The 21579-nt window shown below is 46.0% G+C and overlaps 1 protein-coding gene across 3 annotated transcripts in view; it reads right to left on the bottom strand.

The window, feature by feature from the left end:
• Positions 1-847: 847 nt before the first annotated feature.
• The window catches only part of SH2B3 (SH2B adaptor protein 3), a 657750-nt gene continuing 637018 nt past the window's right edge, over positions 848-21579 (bottom strand). For 2 of the 3 annotated variants that reach the window (XM_086943032.1, XM_086943033.1), the window contains 2 exons: positions 6404-6472; positions 4496-6177 (listed from right to left, as the gene is read on the bottom strand). In XM_086943032.1, coding sequence (XP_086799158.1) covers positions 5873-6177; positions 6404-6472 — 374 coding nt within the window. In that variant the 3' untranslated portion in view covers positions 4496-5872. Of the gene's footprint in view, positions 6178-6403; positions 6473-21579 lie in introns of all 3 variants that reach the window. The other variant, XM_086943034.1, reaches the window with a different exon arrangement.

Below are 21579 nucleotides of genomic sequence, written 5' to 3'. Positions count from 1 at the left end.
AAAAAGTACAAGTTAAAACATTTGGGAAGCCAGTTATGTTTTTCTTGTGTATCATTTGAAGCAGGGGTTTCACATGTAAATAATACTACTGATTGTAACTCCTATACACAGCAACATCCCAGTGCTTATATAATAAATATTCAATGTAATACTTAAAATATCCAGATTTACATTCATATTTCCTTAGGAATTTGCAACATCAATGTGCACGCTATGGTCAGTAGAAAATAGGTTAGGTACATTGTGTATATTTCATTAAATACAAGTTTATTCAAATTTCCTTTTAATTGGATTGACCTTTCTGGTGTCAGTGTAAGTCAAGTGAGCAATTCAACAGTACAAAGTATGCCATGTCTTCAGTGACCATGGAAGTATGACCTGCACAGGAATCGTCATGAGCTGTATGATGGTATTGCACTTTTAAAAGAAAGAATATGTCAACAGAAAACCCGAAGTAGTAGATGTGGCATGTTCTGATTTTTTTGTATATATCTCTATATATCTCTATATATATATATATATATTATCCTACCAGAAATTCCAGTACTAAAGAGCAGACTGAAATATTGAGACCAGGTCATAACTTTTATATCATTTTTTTCCTGACCGGTATTAGTTTTAGCATGACTTGGTTTGGAAAAAGCAGCCTGGCTTATCATGTGAATTTTAACAAATAAACATTTAGAGGAAAAATATATAATTATTTTGGATCTATTTCGGATACACTATGAACATTTTGATTTAAGCTGTATGACATATATTCATACCCATCTTAAACTGTTGGCATGTGGTAGTCACCTTGCCCCTTCTATGGTTAGAAGCTTAGTCAAATACATTGTTTGGGGTGTTTTATTTGTTATTGTCATACTTTCTGCCATTGAACAGGGCGGATTCAAAGCAGTTTGGAAAAAACTCAAGCGATAAATAAACAATGTATAGCAATTGGCATATCGGAATTATCACACTTAAGAGCAGTACTTTCAATAACTCAATCTACTCTGTTTGTAATTTGGTGATCACAAGAGATTACAGCTGTCTTTTAGTGTGAGCAGACTAATCTTTTCTCCAAAAGGGAAACACACGTAACTCATCTTTAGGCTTAGTTAGATTGTATTACTTTTTAAGAGATTATTTACAACAAATTGCACAGGTCAAGGCTTAGCTTGCACAACCCTGAAAAAAGTAATATTGCTAGAACAGTGCCAAACACAGAGGGTCTGCATAGGTAGTCTTTTGGTTTACATCACCCTGACTGCGTATATCGTACAAAAACACTCACGACTACCTTAACCTATATGTTGCCTGCCACTCCAATCCCCTGGACCCTGCGACGTCTCCAACTAGCACCCACAATTTTACACCTTGCAAAAGAGTTAAATTCTTGGTTCCTGATCTCCTGAGGCTGCTAGCAAATTATCTAAAACATTGAGTCAAAACTTTCAAGGTGTTCTTTGGCCACATACAAACTTTGATTATTCAAGAAGGAAAAGCATGGACCACTTATGCAACTATCCAGATTGTACGGTAGCTATGACAAATCCAGTCCTGGTATTCATTTAGTATTATGCTGTTTGTTGTTAAATGATCAGCCTTAACATTTAAAAGGAAAGAAGGGCAGCTTGAGGATGCATTTTCAACACCAGATTAAACGGAAACTCCACCATTAAAGATGTGGGTTAAGTGTAGACAGTTTCTACCAGAGCAACCTTACTGGGCTCTTTGATATTTTATAATCCTTGTAAGATTTAGGCACTTGGAAAATAGGTCACTTCGGTGACTGCAACGGTCTTGACACTTCCTAATAAAAATGACAGATTGTCTATTACTCAACATATCGTTCTGTCTCCCTAAAGGAGATGTAAATGGTGGTGGGTTTAGGTTACAGTTCAGAACCACAGTTTTTATGACAGCAGTAAAAATAAAGTGCCGTACAATTCCCCCATTAACATCTTTCACAACATTAGAACCCAAGGACATCCCTGCCTTTTTCTATCCCTATACTTTAACTAGCCTCCTAGGAATAGTAATACAGTGAAGGTGAAACTAGTGGGATCTTACAAATATGTTACAGGACTGGGAATGCTTCTCTTGATTGAGGAACTGTGGTGTGTGAATAACTACGAAATTTTCCAAAAGTTCGCAATTTACTAGGATTTCTCTACAGAGAGTTGAGACAAAATGTATTGTACATGAAAAGGAGAGCTCAAAATGTTTCCCTTTTATAAATTCATCAGCCTCTTTTTTTGTGCAAGATGTTAATCCAATAGGCCTATTCACTAATGTCAATTCTTTCGTTACTCTATTGGAGATTTTGTTTTCCCTTTTTATGTGATTTAGGAAATTTTGAAACAAGCAACCGGCCATTACAAGGGCCTAGGATAGGTACTGCAACTGATAAGTTTGTTTTACAGGTGCATCTCTGGTCCTCTTGACCCTCCCACACCCACATGGATTGTACAGTTTCTTAACTATTGTCAATTGAGGCCAGGTGCTGGCTTTCAACATGCACTTGTGTAAATAGCTTTAATCTGGAGTCAGTGAGTGTATTTGGAGACTAAGATTTTAAAGGTGGAGGTATTTTAGAACATTGTTAATGAGAAATAAAAGCCCTCTGTTGAAATTTAAATACCCCACCCACTTTACACAAACTATGTAAGTTACATGGGATCGAAACACCACCACAATGATTTGGTGTGGTCACATACTATTTCAAATGAGAACTTCCACATAGAATTCTCTAAATGCAAACACAGAATGTTTAGGACTGTGCAACCTACAAGAGACACATTAAAAAATGTTTCTAAAAGAAGGACCCATTCCATATACATTTGGGGCCTAGATTTAAGAGGGTTATTCAGACACTCGCATGGCGCTGTACCCACAGGTCTTTTTAATGGTAAATAAATCCAATGCAATGCTTAGCACCAGGCAGGCGTCCATAGAAAAAGTTAGAAAATACGCCTGTGTGTCAAGAACAGCAAAAATTGAGGTGTTCACCAGCTGTTGTGACTTTGGCATGCAAAGGAAGGAATCAAGACTTACTGGTACTGTAACTCAAACGAAACTAAAAGCTCGTACCCCAAAACGATACTGCTGACTATATTAGTTTGTTTGCCTCTTACATGTACTGTCTGCCCATGTGCAGTAGCTACTGTTGCAGACAACTAACTCTCCAACGTGAAGAACTTGTTTTTCCATTTTGGTTATCGCAGCCATACAACACTACAATCAGTACCAGAAACTATGGCACTCTTCATTTAAGATGGATTTTCTTTAAAATTTGTAGGGGAACAAAAAACAATAAGTTATGAGGAAGATATAAAATAGCCATAGAAATCTATTCTATCATCAAAGGGGTCATTTAAAATACGCTAATAGATCTGAAAGTCATTGTGCTCAAAGTGGTTTGCTGTGCATTTAACATGATTGTTTTATTTAGCAAACTAGTAAGACTGCATCATAAATGATGAATAAGACTTTTCTGGACTGGATATTTGTGCCCACTAGCAATAAGATGGTCCGAATTTACCAAGTGAATGGAAGAACCTTCAGGACTAGCGTTTCTGCGAGTTACACCTCACTCATCTCTACATTCACAGTAATGGAATGATTTCTGTTTGTAGCAATGCAATTACAGGACTTGGGTGTTCCCCCACATCCCCGGATACATTCGAGTGAGCAGGCAAGGAAAGAAATTCTTTAAATGCGTAAAAAGGTTTCACTTCATTTGTGCAAAAATAAGGCAACTGGTGTCATCTGAAAACAATGAATTCAACAGATTACGATTTCTTAGAAGGAATTCTATAGGCGTTCTGTTAATACCGAAAAAGGTCAACAAAAGGAAACAGTTAAAGGTAAATGGGAGAGGAGCCTGCCCATTTTTACACAGGGCTGCATTAAAGAAGCAAGCTGCTCATTAATGAAATATAAATTGCCTTTTAATTGTGAGCTAGGTCAGATGGGGAGAAGGCAATAAGCGTTTCTCCGCAGTGGAGACGTCCATATTTAAAATGTTCTAACGTTCCAACACGATGAATAAATGATATACGAACGATACACATCGCTGATAGCAGGTGCCCTCAAAATTTAAATAACAAAATGCATAACAATTTTCCTGAGACTATAATGTACAAAAATATTGATAGCAGGCCAACCTCTGTGTTAGACACCCTGACACACGTTAGGCATGGTAGCAATCTGCAGATCTTTCTTTACAAAACTATTAAGGTTTCTAGTTACAAAACGGCCTAGTATTTTTAAGCAAGCAACGGTTAAGGTCTCTCGAACCTATGTTTGAAGAAACATCGAATTTGAGGTAAAATGTTGTAGAAAATGTCATCTGTTCAACTTTACACATGTGCCTTATACGTCCCTGCTCTCAAGCAGACCGCCTGTTTATCGACCTTACTAGAGGGGACCTGTAGAACTATTTTTCAGTTAAAATATCCGTTATGGATACTTCTAGTTAAAATTCATATTTTGTATTTTTGGTCAGCACATTTTTCTCATATAGCCATGTAAAAGTCAGCGAATCATCTGGTGGGATGTGCGAGTTTGCATCTGTGCCACCCTTCACTACTTTTCCTCCAAATCTTCTAAATAAAAAAGGTGCAATTATAAAGGGTGATTTATGCTTTTAACCTGGCGATCTTTCCCAATCTGAGATCTGTACTCTAGCTTGTGAATTAAATAAAGATGCCCAATCATGGGTAGCAACCCCAAACCAATAAAGAGCTTTGATTGCACTCCCTTTAAATAATGGATAGGAGGTCGGGAAGAATCCTACTGCTCGTGCATATCAAACACCTACATTCCATTCGGGAATTTAACTGTAGACCCAGCCACATAAACCATTGGTTTTACCAGGTGCTTCTTTAGGTGTCAGATTCCTGAATAAGATAATCTCACTAGAACCACAGTAACTCATCCCAGTTTGCAGGTTAACGTAACCTAGCCTGCATATTAGTCTTCCCCTATCAGAAAAGTACATCTGCAACATACCTTCACCCTTCTCCACTTTCTCTCCTGTAAAACTGGAAAAGCTTTGCTAATCCAGGAGGGACACAGTCCCCATAATTATACAACACCCAATGTTTTCAAATCTGACAAGTATTCAACCAATCACTATTAGTCCACTCTATCCTTTTCCCCCCTCATAGTCTAAACTGAAAAAGAACTATGCAATTTCAAAGTTAGGCAGAGAAAGTTGGTTGGTTGGTGGACATTTTAAATGAATTTGTATTGGATGCACATTTTGTACATGTCACTGAGAAAATTAATTGAAAATAATATTTTGTTATAAGTAGGGTTTGATTTTCGTTTAGAAAAGACAAGCACAAAAACTAAAAAAATCAGAACATGCATCCACAACTGGAGTAATAGTGATGCATCAACATCTTACACTCTAGCCTAGTGTGCCAGAGTAAGATGCTGAGATAAAACAAAAGTAGGCAAGTGGGGTAGGGGATTAAAATGGGCCTTCTGGGTTTAAAAGCCCTGAGAAAATATTTAAAGGCTAGGCTACACAACCTTTAACGAAGGTTAAAAGGTAACCTACGCAAAGTGTACTGAAATTCAAGGCACAGGTTTAAAGTTCTAGAATCCGGCAAGCCAAAGGGAACTGCATCTGTAAACAGTTACAAAAAAGCTGTGTGGTTGATTATAGGCTTAAAACAGGCCCTTCAACAGGCCTAATAAAACAAACACACCCAAACTGGAGTGTACACTTTAGGTATTTCGACTCCCTGTCACCCAATAACAAAAAACTTTAAGGTTACATTCTTTCAGAAATGCATAAGGTGTTTGACAAAAGTTCTGAGACTTGACAAGCAGACTTGGCGGTCTACTCAAGAGCAGCACACTCGCCACCTTGTCAGAGTGGTGTGTACTGATTGTCAACCGCTCGCATGTGTCCTCTGGCTGGGGACTCCAGGTCATTGTCGGAGTCCCACTGACGGTTCACATGGACCCCTGTTGCTTCGCGATTTCGAAGGCTGCGGGCTAGCTCGTCTCGGGAAGGCAGAAAGTGAAAAATTTGCTCAGTGGGAGGCGAGTGATGCACATCGTCCATATGATTTTCCCTTGGGTGGCTACGAGATTGAATGTGCAGGGCACTATGGTCGGAACTCCAGCGATGTATCGACAGAGGTTGTAATGTATTGCTTGAAGTGCTTGGTCCTGAATAAAGGAAAAGAAATAAGTAATTATATTTTGATAATCTAATAAACTGGAAGACCATTACAAATCTAATGGAATTTGTAGTAACTACTGTTCCCATTACGCCACATCATGACCCTTTCCCAGTGATTAAGCCTCTCTTGGCAAAGACCATTCTCAGGTGATCAAAAACACAAGTGTAGTATCCTAACAAATAGTGCACACAGGAACATGCAGGCTTGCTTGCCTTCATGAAGATGGCTTCTGCAAATGAAGAGCATGGTGTAACAGGTTGGGTATGCCCTGCAGACTCCATCTAAATTAAGTGGGAAAGAAGTACAGCTTTGCTTAATCACTGTATATTAAAAAATAAGTACACTAGACAAGGTACACTTTTACTGTCCTACTCTCATCTCTCAAACATGATTCTGAAAGATAAATTGATTATGATCTGCACTTCTTAGTAAAAGGCAGTGACACAGACAATGCATTTTTAATAGATGTATCAGTAAGTTAATCATTTTTGTTGAATTCATTAATTCCAAACAAGCCTGCATTCGGGTTTAATCCCACATTTCTGTCTAAATCCCCACTGCCCAGACAAGAAAATAAGTTACTTACCTGTAAGTGAGGTTATCCAGTATTGGCATCTTTCATAGATTTACATACCTGAATCATTCCCTGTCGTTGAGATGGGAGTCCCACAGTAAAATATTCAAGCAGTGCTTAAAAAAAGTCATAGGCTATAATGGCCTTAAATCGAGTAAACAGTAGCCTATCTGTCATTTTTTTAAAAGGACCAAATGGACCTAGCCAATCAGCTGCCAGCACCCTCTACAACACTCTAAGCAGAGGCAAGTTCTCTGATTTTTTTAAGCACAAGTGGCATTTAGCAATTCCAAAAATTAAAGAGAACTACCTCTACTGGGAAGAGGCTGGGTTGCATGTGAATCTATGAAAGATAATGATACTGTGCTGGGGCTTCGCAAGTTCCTCCTAGCTAGCGTTTGGGAGGCTATTGTAAAAGAATTACAAAAACTGGTTGTCTCAATGGTTAGAGCGGCAGACCCTGATGCAGAGGTCTGGCCCGGGAACAGGGTTCAATTCCTGCCTCGGCGGGTCTTGGGCTCAAAATTCCACGGACCTGATAATTCTCGCCTCGGTGCCTATTCCAATCATGGAGTCCCACTCTGCAACTCTGGGCAATAGCTTGCTTAATCTCCACAACGGCCCCCACAACGCTATGGATGCCTGGCCTCCACCTTGGGGGTGCCCAGGAGTGGACGCCTCACAGCGAAAGCCAGGATGGGTTCCACAGCGGTATTCGTACAAGCGCCTTGAGACCCTTGCGGGTGAGTAGTGCGCTATACAAGTATCAATTTACATTTACACTGAAGACACATAGGAATAGGAGATGATCTCAGTAACACCAAATTGACAATACATTACCATGAATGGATCGCTGCAAGTGAGATAGTGCATTGAAACCTCATTTGTCCTGGTAGTTCATAGTATCCTATCCCACACCACTAGCAGGTAGTCATTTGTACTCACATTTCTGGGCCTTAGGTCACAGGCAATCTCCCTATCCTTCATTCAAGTTATTTTGTCCGCATTTTGTTGTACCTTCCTCCCAATGTTTATTGTTACTTCAAATAGCACATATTAACAGCCACATCCATAACGCATCAGTACCACTACCATCTACTCATTTACCTTTGTGGTCCTATCAAACAAGTTACTTACCTTCAGTAACGATATATCTGTAAGAAACATTAGTTAGTGATAGAATCCTTACCTTAGAAGTACCCACAGGTGTCAGAATGGATCTGGACAGTTTGTCAGCAGTACCCCTAGGCGTCGGTAGGCGTCGTCGTGTGGCTCTGCGTATGCCGTTGGCATCGTAGTCACCGAGATGACGTAGCTGGAACTACTTGGACGTTCCCACGCGCCTTGACGTCCGTTCTGTACACGACTTTCCACCCCAGGAACGCAGAACCATGCAAGATACTGATCACTGGTGCATTGAAACTTGGGACCTGAAAGGGATGACCTTAACCCTAGAAATCAGTTCGCAGAACGGGGAGGATGGGTGAGGCAGTAAGGAATATCACTAACTAATGTTTCTTACAGATATATCGTTACCGAAGGTAAATAACTTGTTCATCTGAAAGAAACAGGTTAGTGATAGATTCCTTATCTTAGAACAGATATCCCAGCAATATCAACCTCAGTGGTAGGTCAGCGAACCAAGATCACACCAGAATGTCACTGAGAACAGAACGGCCAAAGAAGCCGTCTCTCCGGACTTGACTGTCAAGGCAATAATGCTTAGTAAAAGTGTGTAGCGCGGCTCACGTGGCTGCCTGACAGATATCTTGAAAAGGGACACCACGTCCCAATGCAGTAGTAGCTGCTGTCGCCTTGGTAGAATGGGTGCGCAACCCCACCGGAGATTCCTTTTTAGCCAGAGAATAACAGGCCTTGATACACAAGACGACCCAGTGGGAGATAGTCCTTTTGTGTACAGCCCAGCCCTTCTTGGCGCCTACGTATCCAACAAAGAGCTGGTCGTCCACCCGGAACTGTTGTGTGCGATTCAGGTAAAATGAGAGTGCACGTTTTGGGTCCAGACGGTGGAGCCTCTCTACCTCTCTGGAAGGATGCAGAAAGAAAGTGGGCAAGGTGACAGTTTGCCCAATGTGGAAGGCAGTGACAACCTTTGGCAAAAAGGAAGGACGAGTGAAAAGCACAACCTTGTCCGGATGAACCGACAGAAAAGGAGGCTTACAGGAAAGAGCCTGGAGCTCACTCATGCCCCTAGCCGAGATGATGGCAAAAAGGAAAGCAGCCTTTAAAGTCAATAAAGTAAGAGGACAGTTGTGAAGCGGCTCAAAAGGAGCGCAGATCAAATAAGTAACAACCAGATTAAAGTCCCACTGCGGCATAACAAACAGAATAGGAGGGAAAAGGTGGGTAATGCCTTTGAGAAATCTATTTACAACAGAGGACTTGAAAAGAGAGGGTTGATCAGGGAGCTTGAGAGAGGCCGAAATTGAAGGAAGGTGAGCCCCCCTTCAACAGCCAGTCGTCGAGATAGGGGGAAGACAAACCCCTGATCTGCGCAGAAGACTGCGACCAACGCCATCACTTTTGTGAACACCTGAGGGGGGCTGGTAAGGCCAAAAGGGAGCACAGTGAACTGGAAATGTTTGTGGCCTACCGTGAACCGCAGGTAACGCTGGTAAGCCGGCAGGACAGGACTATGAAAATAAGCGTCCTGCAAGTCCAACGCTATCAACCAGTCTTGCGGGTCTAGGCCAGACAAGTCTAGTAAAAGAGAGAGGGACCCCACTACCAAAGGGATGGGGTGCCAAATAGACTGTTAGGTCAAACAAGAAATCCCTTTGGGACACCTTTTAGTAGCAACTCAACGTTCAACAAACAGTAAATACAACAACAAATAAACTTACATAATACTGTACTCATGAGGCAAGACACGAAGGAAATTATAAAAAATCCTGAACAATTTATTACACGGTGCAATATTAAAACATAATATTTCAACAGTAAAAATAGCGGAGAAGAATATTAAAAAAAGGAAACATAGAATCCGCAAAGACGTCAGAATTATTTTCTAGAACCAATATTATACAATCCTCCTTTTGTCAAGCGACGCATTTCGGTGGATCATATGGTCAGACCACCTTCATCAGGTTTAAGCATAAATTCTTCCCCAGAAATTCTTAAGGTTAAAAAACAGATCAGCTATTAGTAGCTAATTATCCAATCAAACGAACACCATCCTCGGTCACAAGAGTTAAAGAACTTCTTTGACCCAATACTCTAAGTTAGTGCTCGTAAATAGAGTGCAATGAGACCCTCAGACGGTACTTTAATAAAACCGCCTATAGAAATACAGGAGCCACTGTGAGCATAAATATATGGTTCATGGGCTATATCAGGACACACGGTATGGAGGACGAGTTTCTGAAGTGAACCCGTCCCGACTCGAGCAAATTCCAAGAAATATGGGTGCCGTGCCTTCGTGGTTCCGTTTTTTTTATTTTATCGGATACCGCCAAATACCACTAGATTTGGTTGAAGCGCCGGCATCCCGTGTGTCAATCACCATCGCCTTCTGTGAAAAGACAAGACCTGAGCAAGTGTGATCATCTTGAACTTCTCCTTCCGGAGGAAGCGATTGATGTTCCAGGTCTAAGATAGGACGCAGTCCCTTGTCCTTCTTTGGAACCAGGAAGTAGTGTGAGTAACAACCACAACCTACTTCTGCCGTCGGAACGCGCTCGATGGCCCCCTTGGCCAAGAGGGCTGCAACTTCCTGCTCTAGAAGTGCCAAGTGATACCCGACATGCGGTGGTACTGAGGTGGCATGGCTGGAGGGGTAGTCTTGGGCTATCTGCAAAACCCACCTGTCCAAAGTGATGGTGCGCCAGTGGGGGAGGTGATGGCGAAACCTGCCACCCACTGGTGTTTGGTGAGCCTGAAACACTGGACTAGGAAGGTTTGGAAGCAGTGGCAGCAGGGGAGGTGGTGGACTGATCAGCCCGCTGGGCCCGTGACCCATCTCTGCGGGTCCCGCAGCTGCGCTGAGACTGTTGCTGTGAAGGACTGTGGCTCTAAAATGAATGTGTTTGGGCACCCCTTCCTTGGCCACGAAAGAAGCGAGAAGCGGAAGGAGTGCGTGAGGCCGAAAGGCCTAAAGACTGGGCCGAAGCCCGTGAACCGTTAAAAATCTCCAACGCACTATCTGCCTTGTCACCAAAAAGGCGAGTGCCAACAAAGGGCATGTCCATCAGTGTTCTAGACATCCTCAGAAAAGCCAGTTGTCCTCAGCCAGGCATGGCGGCGCAGCGCCACCGTCGTGGAAATCGCCCTGCCCAGCTAGTCAGCGGTGTCAAGACCACAACGAATTGTGAACTTGACTGCGTCTCTCCCTTCAGCAACAGCTTGGAAGTGCACCGTCCGGGTCTCCTCCGGACACTGAAGCAGCACCTGCGCGACCATGTCCCACTCAGAATGGGAATAACGGCCCAAGAGGCATGCTGTACTCACAGACCGCAGCCTTGAACAGGCGGATGTAAAACATTTCTTCCCAAACTGTTCCAGTTTCTTTGAGTCCCTGTCCGGAGGTGCAGAAGAGAATGCGCTCGGGGACGCAGAGGCTTGGACAACCAAGCTCTCAGGGGTAGGGTGTTGGGAGAGGAAAATGAGGTCGCCCTGGGCTGGGCGATGGCGTCAGGTCACATTCTTATCCACCGGAACCCCTGTGTTGGGCCTGAACCAGGTGCCCAAAAGAACGTCCGAAGGTGCGTCATTAAATGGCAGCAGCAGCTCCGTTGAGGAAGACGCAACCGAAACACTTCTGTCAGGAGGTTAGTTCTGACGGGCACTGTAGGGAGCTCGAGGTGGAGAGCCTCAGCTGCTCTACTCAACACCACAGAATATGTCCCCCCTTCCTCCGTAGTCATGGTAGAAGGAGAGAGTGCACCAGGTTCTGGAGTAAAATTCAAGTCACCTGCATCCTCCAAATTCTCTTCCTAGTCTGAGTCTAACTCGCACTGGGCTGCGAGAGGGTCCTCAGACCCCTCCCAGTCCTTCCCAAGCTGCCGGACCAGCGGAAAAGAGGGAGGCGGATGGAGAAAGGGAAGAAATTCCCTAACGGCGTCAGAATCACCGTCGATCGACACCGGTCCAGCACCCTCTCCACGTTGGGGTGGAAGCCATGGACGGTGGCGGCCGAAGAGCCGGCGGCGGCGCCGATGCCGGTGGGGGGTCGTATGAGGCCAACAGACATCAGCTGGGATCCATGCATGGATCCATGGGGGTCTCTCGACGTCGAGACCGGAGTTGTCGGGCCGGAGCTGACTTCGCAGAAGAGTGAGGACCCCCAGTCTGACCTGCGGGGCCCAAAGGCATGCCGATTGGGTCCGCCGGCCCAAAGACTCGTGCCATGGCAGACATGAATTCCTGCAACTGGGCTGGAGTTGCTGTTGGACCCGGAAAGGGCGGGTAGGCCTTCGCCAACTGCTTAGTCTCCACCAGAGCCGCGGGGTGCCACCACCAGCATCCTCAGCCGTGTTGCGCGACAGGAAGATGTAGAGCGACAACGCTTCTTCGACTTCTTGTGCTTTGCCTTACCTGACTCAGAGTGAAAAGACTTAGTTGAACAATGGTGATGGCGGCTCCGCGACCGGTCCCTTGACCTCCCACGGAACCGGGACCGTGAACGGCGCGGAGCAGACTCCCAGGCCTCCAGCAACTTTCGGGACTGCTCCTGCAAAGTTTTCGGAGCCATGGGCCGGCATTCGGGGCACGACTCGGAGTCGTGGTCGCGCCCTAGGCAGTAGAGACACGGTGTGGGTCCGTCACCAACATCGTGCGGGGACAAGCCGGGCAAGACTTAAAACCCGGCATCCCTATACACCAGGAGTTGAAGACTCGAAAAACAGAGACAAAAGTCCCAAAAATAACTCAGTCAAAAAATGACTGGGGGTACCGCTCCCTCCGGATCTGCTCTTGCTGGCGCGGAAAAAGAAAGAGCGGACGTCAGCACGCGTAGACGCATCTAAGTAGCTCCAGCGACGTCATCTCGGCGACTAAGATGCCAACAACGTACGCGGAGCGGCACGACAACGCCTACTGACGTGCAGGGGTACTGCTGACGAAAAAGTTTCGGATCCAGTCTGACTCCTGAGGGTAATTCTGAGGTAAGGAATCTATCACTAACGTGTTTCTTTCAGATTGGTTCTTATCCGTGCAATGTCATACTAGCCTCATTCTGCATTCGCCATAATGGATATTGACAACGATTCTGTTAAACTAATACATATCAACCAGTCTCTTGTACTGGTCTTCTGATCGTTGCGATATAGTGTTTGGAAATATAAAAGCGTATAAAAAGATTTAAACAAAAAAAATATGAAAGATATCAATACTGGATAACCGCAGTTACAGCTAAGTAACTTATTTTCTTATCCAGTATTGGGGTATCTTTCATAGATTTACATGCCTGAATCAGAATAGCAAGTAGTACTGTAAATTGTACTGTCATTAGAAGTAGGGAGACATGTAAAACATAACACCCCAAATTACTGAAATATAACAGTAACATTTGTAATTGTGCATATACTCTTCAAATTCTGGACAGCTGTCATTAACCTCCCTCAGCCAAAACCCACCGGCTAGCACATCGGACCCCAACGAAGCAGCCCGCAACTTCACGCAGTGGCTGACCGCCTGCGCCGACGACCTCACACCACTGAAGAACCCTCCCAGCAAACCCAGAAGCAAGAAGGCCCCCAGGTTCACCGACGAACTCAAGGACTCCAAGAAGACCTGCCGCACCCTCGAGAAAGCCTGGCTCCACGACCGGAACACTGAAAACATGACCGCCCTCAAACACGCGAACCGCAAGCACCACCAGCTCATCCGCACCACCAAGAAGAAATCACTAAAGGATCGACTGGACAACAACGCCCACGACAGCAAGGAACTCTTCGCATCGTCAAGGAGTTCTCCAACCCCAGCACTGGCAACATCGACATCACCCCTTCACAAGATCTCTGCGACTCCCTCGCCTCATTCTTCCACCGCAAGATTGCCGACATCCACAACAGCTTCGGCGCACCATCCACGCACCCAACCGTCGAACCAACGCACCCCACTGCCACCCTCCGCACCTGGACCACGTGACCACCGAAGACACAGCCCGCGCGATGAACACCATCCATTCCGGATCACCGACTGCCCCCTGCCCCCACCACATCTTCAACAAGGCCGACTCCACCATCGCACCCCAACTCCGAGACGTCATCAACACCTCCTTCGACACCGCCACCTTCCCGGAGAGCTGGAAGCATGCCGAGCTCAGCGCCCTACTGAAGAAACCAATAGCGGCCCCCACCGACCTCAAAAACTTCCGCCCCATCTCGCTCCTCCCTTTTCCTGCCAAAGTCATAGAGAAGATCGCCAAAAGACAACTTGCCGCCTTCCTCGAGACGAATGGATCTCTCGACCCCTCGTAGTCCGGTTTCAGAGCCAACCACAGCACCGAGACCACCCTCATCGCAGCCACTGACGACATCCGAGCCCTGCTCGACAACGGGGAAACAGCGGCACTCATCCTCCTGGACCTTTCCGCTGCGTTCGACACTGTCTGCCACCGCACCCTAGTCCAACGCCTCAGCAACACCGGCATCCAAGAGAAGGCACTGAAGTGGATCATCTCATTCCTCGCCGGAAGAACACAGAGAGTCCGCCTCCCCCCGTTTCGATCCGAGGCCACTGAAGTCATCTGCGGCGTCCCGCAAGGATCATCACTCAGCCCCACCCTCTTCAACGTCTATATGAGACCCCTCGCCACCATCGCACGCCAACACAACCTCAATATCATCTCATACGCCGACGACACCCAGCTGATCCTCTCCCTCACCAGAGACCCCGACACCGCCAGAACCAGCCTCCACGAAGGGATGAAAGAGGTCGCCGAGTGGATGAAGAACAGCAGCCTGAAACTGAACTCAGACAAGACGGAAGTCCTCATCCTGGGACCATCACCCTCCGCCTGGGACGACTCCTGGTGGCCCCCTGCCCTGGGCACCGCCCCCAAGCCCACAGACCACGCACGCAACCTGGGATTCAACCTGGACTCCTCCCTCTCGATGACCAGACAAGTCAACGCCGTCTCCTCTTCATGCTTTCACACCCTCCGCATGCTCCGCAAGATCTTCCGATGGATCCCGACTGAAACCAGGAAGACGGTCACCCAGGCCCTCGTCACCAGCCGACTGGACTACGGAAACACCCTCTACGCCGGAACCACAGCCAAGCTACAGAAAAGACTCTAACGCATCCAGAACGCCTCCGCCCGACTCATCCTGGACATCTCCCGATGCAACCACATCTCCGGCCACCTAAGGGACCTGCACTGGCTCCCCGTCAACAAGAGGATCGCGTTCAGGCTCCTCATCCACGCACACAAGTCTCTCCACGACCTGGGCCCCAAGTACCTCAACGACCGCCTGACCTTCCACACGCCCACCCGCCAGCTACGGTCTGCTAGCCTCGCCCTCGCCGCACCACGCATCCGAAGAGCCACCGCCGGAGGCAGATCCTTCTCCTACCTGGCGGCCAAGACATGGAACACCCTCCCCATCCACCTCCGGCTGACCCAGGACCACCTCTCCTTCAGGAAGCAACTGAAGACCTGGCTGTTCGAGCAGTAGCGAACCCCTACCCCAAGCGCCTTGAGACCCTCCCGGGTGAGTAGCGCGCTATACAAGTGTCATGATTGATTGATTAAGATGCCTAGAACAAAACATGCAGCCATAACATACTATAATACTCAAGATGCATGCAATGAAGGGCTTTAGTAGAATACAATACTAGAACCATTAAGACACTGTTTAACTTCCAGAGTTATACAAAAAAATGTACATTAACAACAGAAAGAAAGTACAGTTATACTTTTTAAGGAAAATACAGAATTCCTCTTTTGTCAGACAAAGAGGCTGTGCTGTTCTTAATTGAAGAGATGCCGTAGTACCGATTGGCCCCCAGCTGCATCTTCACGTTGGGTAAAATGGAGACAGTAATGCAGCATAAAAGTGTTGGCACTTTTCCAAGACGCAGCTTGGCAAATTTTCTCCACTGTTACTTCAGAGAACAGAGCTGCTGACCTAGAAATTGCCCTGGTGGAGTGCGCTTTAGTTCTTGTTGCTAAAGGCTCGTTAGCCTTATGGCAGAATTGGATCAAAGAAGAGACCCACCTGGCAACAGTGGCCTTAGTTACTGCTGTTCCTTCTCTGCCTTGTCCATAGGCCACCTGCAGCTGATCAGTCTGTATGTCCTTTGTTTTATGCAGGTAGAACTTTAAACACCTCTTAACATCCGAAGTGTGCAAAGCCCGTTCTGCTGGACTGGACGGGTTTGGAAAAAGATTGTAGCATCACTGGTTCGTTGAGGTGAAACTGTGTTGGGTATAAAAGTCAGGTTTGTCTGCAGAGCAACATAGTGATCAGTGAGATGTAGAAAAAGTTCCTTGATTTTAAAGCCTGTATCTCACTAACCCTCCTAGCAGAAGTGAGCCTTTAGGAGGGCCACCTTCCAGGTGAGAAACTTGAGCTCTGCTTTGTGAATTGGTTCAAGCGGCTGCCTCATTAACTGTGCAAGGAGTAAGTTAAGCTTCCATGCAGGAGGAGGCGCATGCACCGGGGAAAATGCGTGGAAGAGGCCCCATATGAATTGTTTTATAAGACTAGAGGCACAAAGAGAAGGAACTTGAGGAGACTTCTTATAATGGGAAATTGAAGCCAGGTGAACCTTCACTGAAGAGAAAGTGAGACCTGCTTTGGCCAAAGAGAAGAGATATGGTAAAATATTCTCAGGGGGCTCTTGAAACTGGTGAAGGTTGCTTCGTGGCACCAGGAACAGAATCGCTTTCATTTTAGGCAGTATGTCTTGTTAGTGCTATCAGCTTGTGATTTAGCAATAACTTCCCTGCACTCCTGCAAGATATTAAAGTCCCTGAACTCAAGGAACTCAGAAGCCATGCGTGCAAAGGAAGAGACTGCGGGTCTGGATGATTCACTTGGCCCTTTTCTCGTGTCAGCAGAGGGGTATGTCTGTAGGCGTATGGGCCTCGACCCTGACAGCAGGAGTAGCTCCGGGAACCAGTACTGCCTGGGCAATCATGGCGCTATCAGGATCAGACGAAAGCCTTCCGTCTTCATCTTGGTTAATACCCTTGGAATTAACGGGATGGGGGAAAAGCGTAAGCATATATCCAGGACCATCGCATTAAAAGGGCATTCCCCCTCGACCCTGGAAGATGGCATCTGCTGGCATAATACTGACCTTTGGCATTCTCTGTTATTGCGAAGAGGTTTACTGCTGGTTTTCCCCACCTTCGAAGCACCTTGTCAAATTGGGACTGCTCCAACTCCCACTTGTGACAAGTGGCCTGCGTTCTGCTTAATGTGTCTGCCAGAGTATTGTGCAGACCTCTGACATGCTCGGCCCTTAACGAGATTCCATGACGCGTCATCCAATCCCATAGCTCTTGTGCTTCCTAAGATAGTGTAATAGATTTGGTTCCCCCTTGTTTGTTGACATAATACATGCTGGTCGTATTGTCCATACGAACCAGCAAGGAGGAACCCGCTATCCGCAGCAAGAATGCCTGAAGAGAAAAGAAGGTAGCTTTGAGCTCCAACCTGTTGATGTGCTGATGTTTCTGCCCAGGGGCCTATTTCCCCTGAATCTGTAACTCTTCCAGGTGACCTCCCCAGCCCTTCATAGAGGCGTCCGTTGTCATAGCCACCACTGACGACATATGCACCCTCCTCGATCAAGGCCACACTGCAGCCCTCATACTACTAGATCTCTCAGCAGTCTTCGACATCGTCTCCCACCACACACTAGCCGCCAGACTCCTCGACGTCGGTATCCAGGGAACTGCCTTAGACTTGATTTGTTCTTTTCTCACAGGCAGAACACAAAGAATTAGACTGCTGCCCTTCCTCTCCGAACCCCCCAAGATCAGATGCGGAGTACCCCAAGGATCCTCACTCAGACTCATGCTCTTCAACGTCTACATGGCCCCCCTCGCAACCATTGTCAGAAAACACAGACTCAACATAGTCTCTTAAGCCGACGACACCCAACTCATCCTCTCCCTCAACAAGGAAGGAATGAAGGACATCGCATCCTGGGACCCCACCCCTTTCACACGGGACAACACGTGGTGGCCCCTCGCCCTCAGAAACCCTCCCACCCCCACAGAACACGCCCACAACCTCAGCATCATAGACTCTTCACGAAAAACAGATCAACACTGTGTCCTCCATATGCTTCAACACCCTCCACATACTCCGACTCCAGGAAGACTGTCACCCAGGCACTCATCACCAGCAAGCTGGACAACGGAAATGCGCTCTACGCCGAAATCAACAAAACTCTCCTTTACAAACTCTAGACCGTCTAGAACGCTGCAGCCAGACTCATCCTTGGCATCCCATGACCCCACATCACCCAGCACCTCCTAGACCTCCACTGGCTTCCCTTTGAAAATAGAATAGCCTTCAAACCTGCTCACACACGCCTACAAAGCCCTCCGTAACACCGGACCCCAATACCTCAGCGAAAGAATCTTCTTCCACGCCTCGAGAGGAACCTCCACTCCTCTAACCTTGCCCTGGCAAGGTCCACCGCATCCCCGAAGGCAGAACGGGGAGGCAGATCCTTCTCCTACATTGTGGCCAAGACCTGGAACGAACTCCCCCCTCAGCATCAGACGAAGCCCTACACTGCAAATATTCAGAAAGGAACTCATTCATTCAAAAAAAACTTTATTTCGATTTCATGTACAAACCATAAAAGTATACATAGATAATTTTAAAAAGACATTTGAATTAATCAACCATAAAATCACAGTACATGTTTACATAATTTTTTAAAATCAAATTCCATCAATATCTATTTCTAATCACCGAAGCTGATCTAATAAAGTTTAAAACGGCATTACAAATATGTGGAGTTGACAAGGATAACAGGCGATCATACGCTTCTTTATAATAACGCGTTTCAAATGATTCTAATAATGGTTTAAGAAAAGTGTTTCTTGGCGTTTTATACAAAGTACAAAAAAGCAGAAGGTGGAGTATTTTGTGAAACCCTATTGTTACAAGGACAGTAAGGTAACTTCTCCCACCAACCCGCCTGCTTTGGAAAGGCAAACAAAAAGTGTAAGGTGCCAAGGCGAAATCTTGTAAGATAAAAACGCCATTGCGTGTTCGTAATATATGACAAATAAAACTGGGGAACTACTTTTCCCCTTACACTTAACACATGGTCATTTGTCTTAAGAGAACCTAAACTATTACTAAAAATAAAAGGAACTCAATAACTGGCTCTTCGGTTGTACTCAGAGCTGCCCGAACACCCCCCCCATGCGCCTTGAGACCCTCACGGATGAGTAGTGAGCTTTATAAATCCCTGATTAATTGATTAAGAAGTCTTGGATAGTCTGGAGGAAAGTAAGGTCTTTCAACAGATTTGGAGCATGAAACCACCATTGCAGAGCCTCTACCATTGGGGTTGTGAGCTGAACTACATCCTCGGAGGATCCCGAAGCCTGTTGCCATTCTTGAAGAGGCCTCATTCTCCGTCTGGCTAATGACACCAGAACTATTACTGAACAACACATCCCCAGGAGCGACCTGTACACATGCACCTTTTTCTTGATGTGCTCTTCGCAAGCCTTTGCAAATGTATCTGTCTTTCGTCTTTAGAAAAGCTTTGCATTGGATGGTATCTATGGACGCTCCCAGGAAGGATATGAGTTGACCTTGATGAAACAAAGATTTCTCTTTGCTTACAGTGAGTCCCAAAGTTCTGAACATGTGAAGGCATGTGCTTTCAGCTTGACTGGCCTTCTGTGCTGTTGGTGCTTTGAGGAGCCAGTCGTCGAGATACGGGAATACTTGAAGTCCTTGAGATTGCACGGCTGCGGCTATGAGCGCCAGGCACTTGGTGAAGATCCTTGGCACCGATTTGAGACCAAACAGGAGTACTTTGTATTTGTAGTGGGTACCAGCCACCGTGAATCTTATGAATTTTTTATGTTTCGGGATATGAAAATATGCGTCTTCCATGTCGGGCGAGGTCATGAAGTCGCCTTCGTTCAAGTGGCCTAGGATATTGGAAAGCATTTCCATTCTAAATGTTTGTTTTTTGAGAAACTTGCTGAGATTCCTCAGGTCCAATATCAGTCTCCATTCTCCTGATTTTTTTTTTATTAGGAAACCTTTTCTCCTTTGAGACATCGGGACTTTCTCTATTGCTCCTTTGGCGAGCATAACCAAAGCCTCTTTGCATAATAAATTAAGACAAGTGGAGGATGGGGGTGGCACCCCTGGGTGGAATAGCTTGCGGGCGCTGAAAGAATTCTAGAGTGTAACCGTTGGTGACAAGATCCAGAGATCCGTTGTTATTTTGCGCCACTGATGGACACAGCTTGAAATCTTTGCACCTACAAGTTGGCAGGGGAGGGAGGCTGGTACCTTGGTGTGATCATTGTTTCCTGCCTGAGTTATGACCTTGTTGAGGCATTCGTTTGCGGCCTAACCTCCCTGGCAAGAGAAACCAGCTGTAGATGACTGACTGTAAGTTGGAGGATTGTCGGTATTGAGACAGACTGGTGTGGCTGATACTGCTGAGCTCTCTGGTAACCTCCTTTGTAAAGGGCAAATCCTCGCCTCCAGCAACTCTGAAGGGCACCTTTCTGTATTGTAATGTGCCCAACGACTTTGCGGTGTACGTGTCATTTTTAATCGCCAACAGCGCCTCATCGATGTGCTTTCCGAAGAGGGACTCCCCATAAAAAGCCATATCCAAAAGTTTTGTCTGCACCTCAGGCCTATATGGTGCTTGCTTTCAGCCATTCTTGCCGTCTGAGCACAGCAGCTGCAGTCAGTTGTCTAAAACCAGTATTGGCTACATCAAGAGCACAGTCAATGGTTTCTGAAGCTGCACGCTCACCTTCCACTAGTACAGGGGTCTCCAAACCGGTCCTGGAGGGCCAGATCCATGCCAGATTTTTAGAATTACTACATGTATGTCAATGGGGATATCCAAAAAAATCTGGCATGGATCCGGCCCTCCAGGACCGGTTTGGAGACCCCTGCACTAGTATCTTTTGTGCCTCTTGTCTCTGATCCTCATGGATCAGGTCTATTAAACCTGCAATGTCTGACCACATTTGGCAGTCATAGCGGCCGATAATTTCCCTAATTGTCACTGCTGCCGTAGAAGAGAAACGTTTCCCTAAAATGTCCATCTGACTCCCTTCCTTACCCAGAGAAGTGGTAATCGGGGTAGCAGAGTTTTTAGAGCGTCTTTGAGCCGCTTGAGAAATGACAGAGTCCAGCTTGGGGTGACCAATGAGGCAAGATGGAGTCGACAGGTGCCCTATACTTCTTCTCAATACAGGCAGTACCGGTGGTATGGACGCTGGTATCTTCATTATTTCTATACCTTCCTGCCATATATAATCTATAATTGGTATGGAGTGTACCAATTTCCATGTGTCTTCTTTGAAGTCATATAAAAAGCATTTGGTCTGTTTGACTGTAATAGGGAAATTAAACCTGTTAGCTGTCCTCTGCATTAAGTTATGAAATCCTCCAGCAGAGAACCTGATGGGAGTTGGTATAACAATCGTCCCAAGGATCAGGAGCAGAGATCGGATCAGGCAGTTCACCTTCCTCTCTATCCTCGGCCGAAGAGGACGTATCTGGTGCTCCAGGGTCAGCTAGCCAGGAGTCCGGAATATTCACCAGTGTGCTTGGCGGTTGAGTGGGTGGCGTACCTGGAGGAGCTATTTGAGGAACTGGCCTGTCT

Source organism: Lissotriton vulgaris, chromosome 11 (genome assembly GCF_964263255.1).
Source record: "Lissotriton vulgaris chromosome 11, aLisVul1.2, whole genome shotgun sequence".
NCBI classification, from domain to species: Eukaryota; Metazoa; Chordata; class Amphibia; order Caudata; family Salamandridae; genus Lissotriton; species Lissotriton vulgaris.
This window is presented reverse-complemented; position numbering and strand designations above follow the sequence as displayed.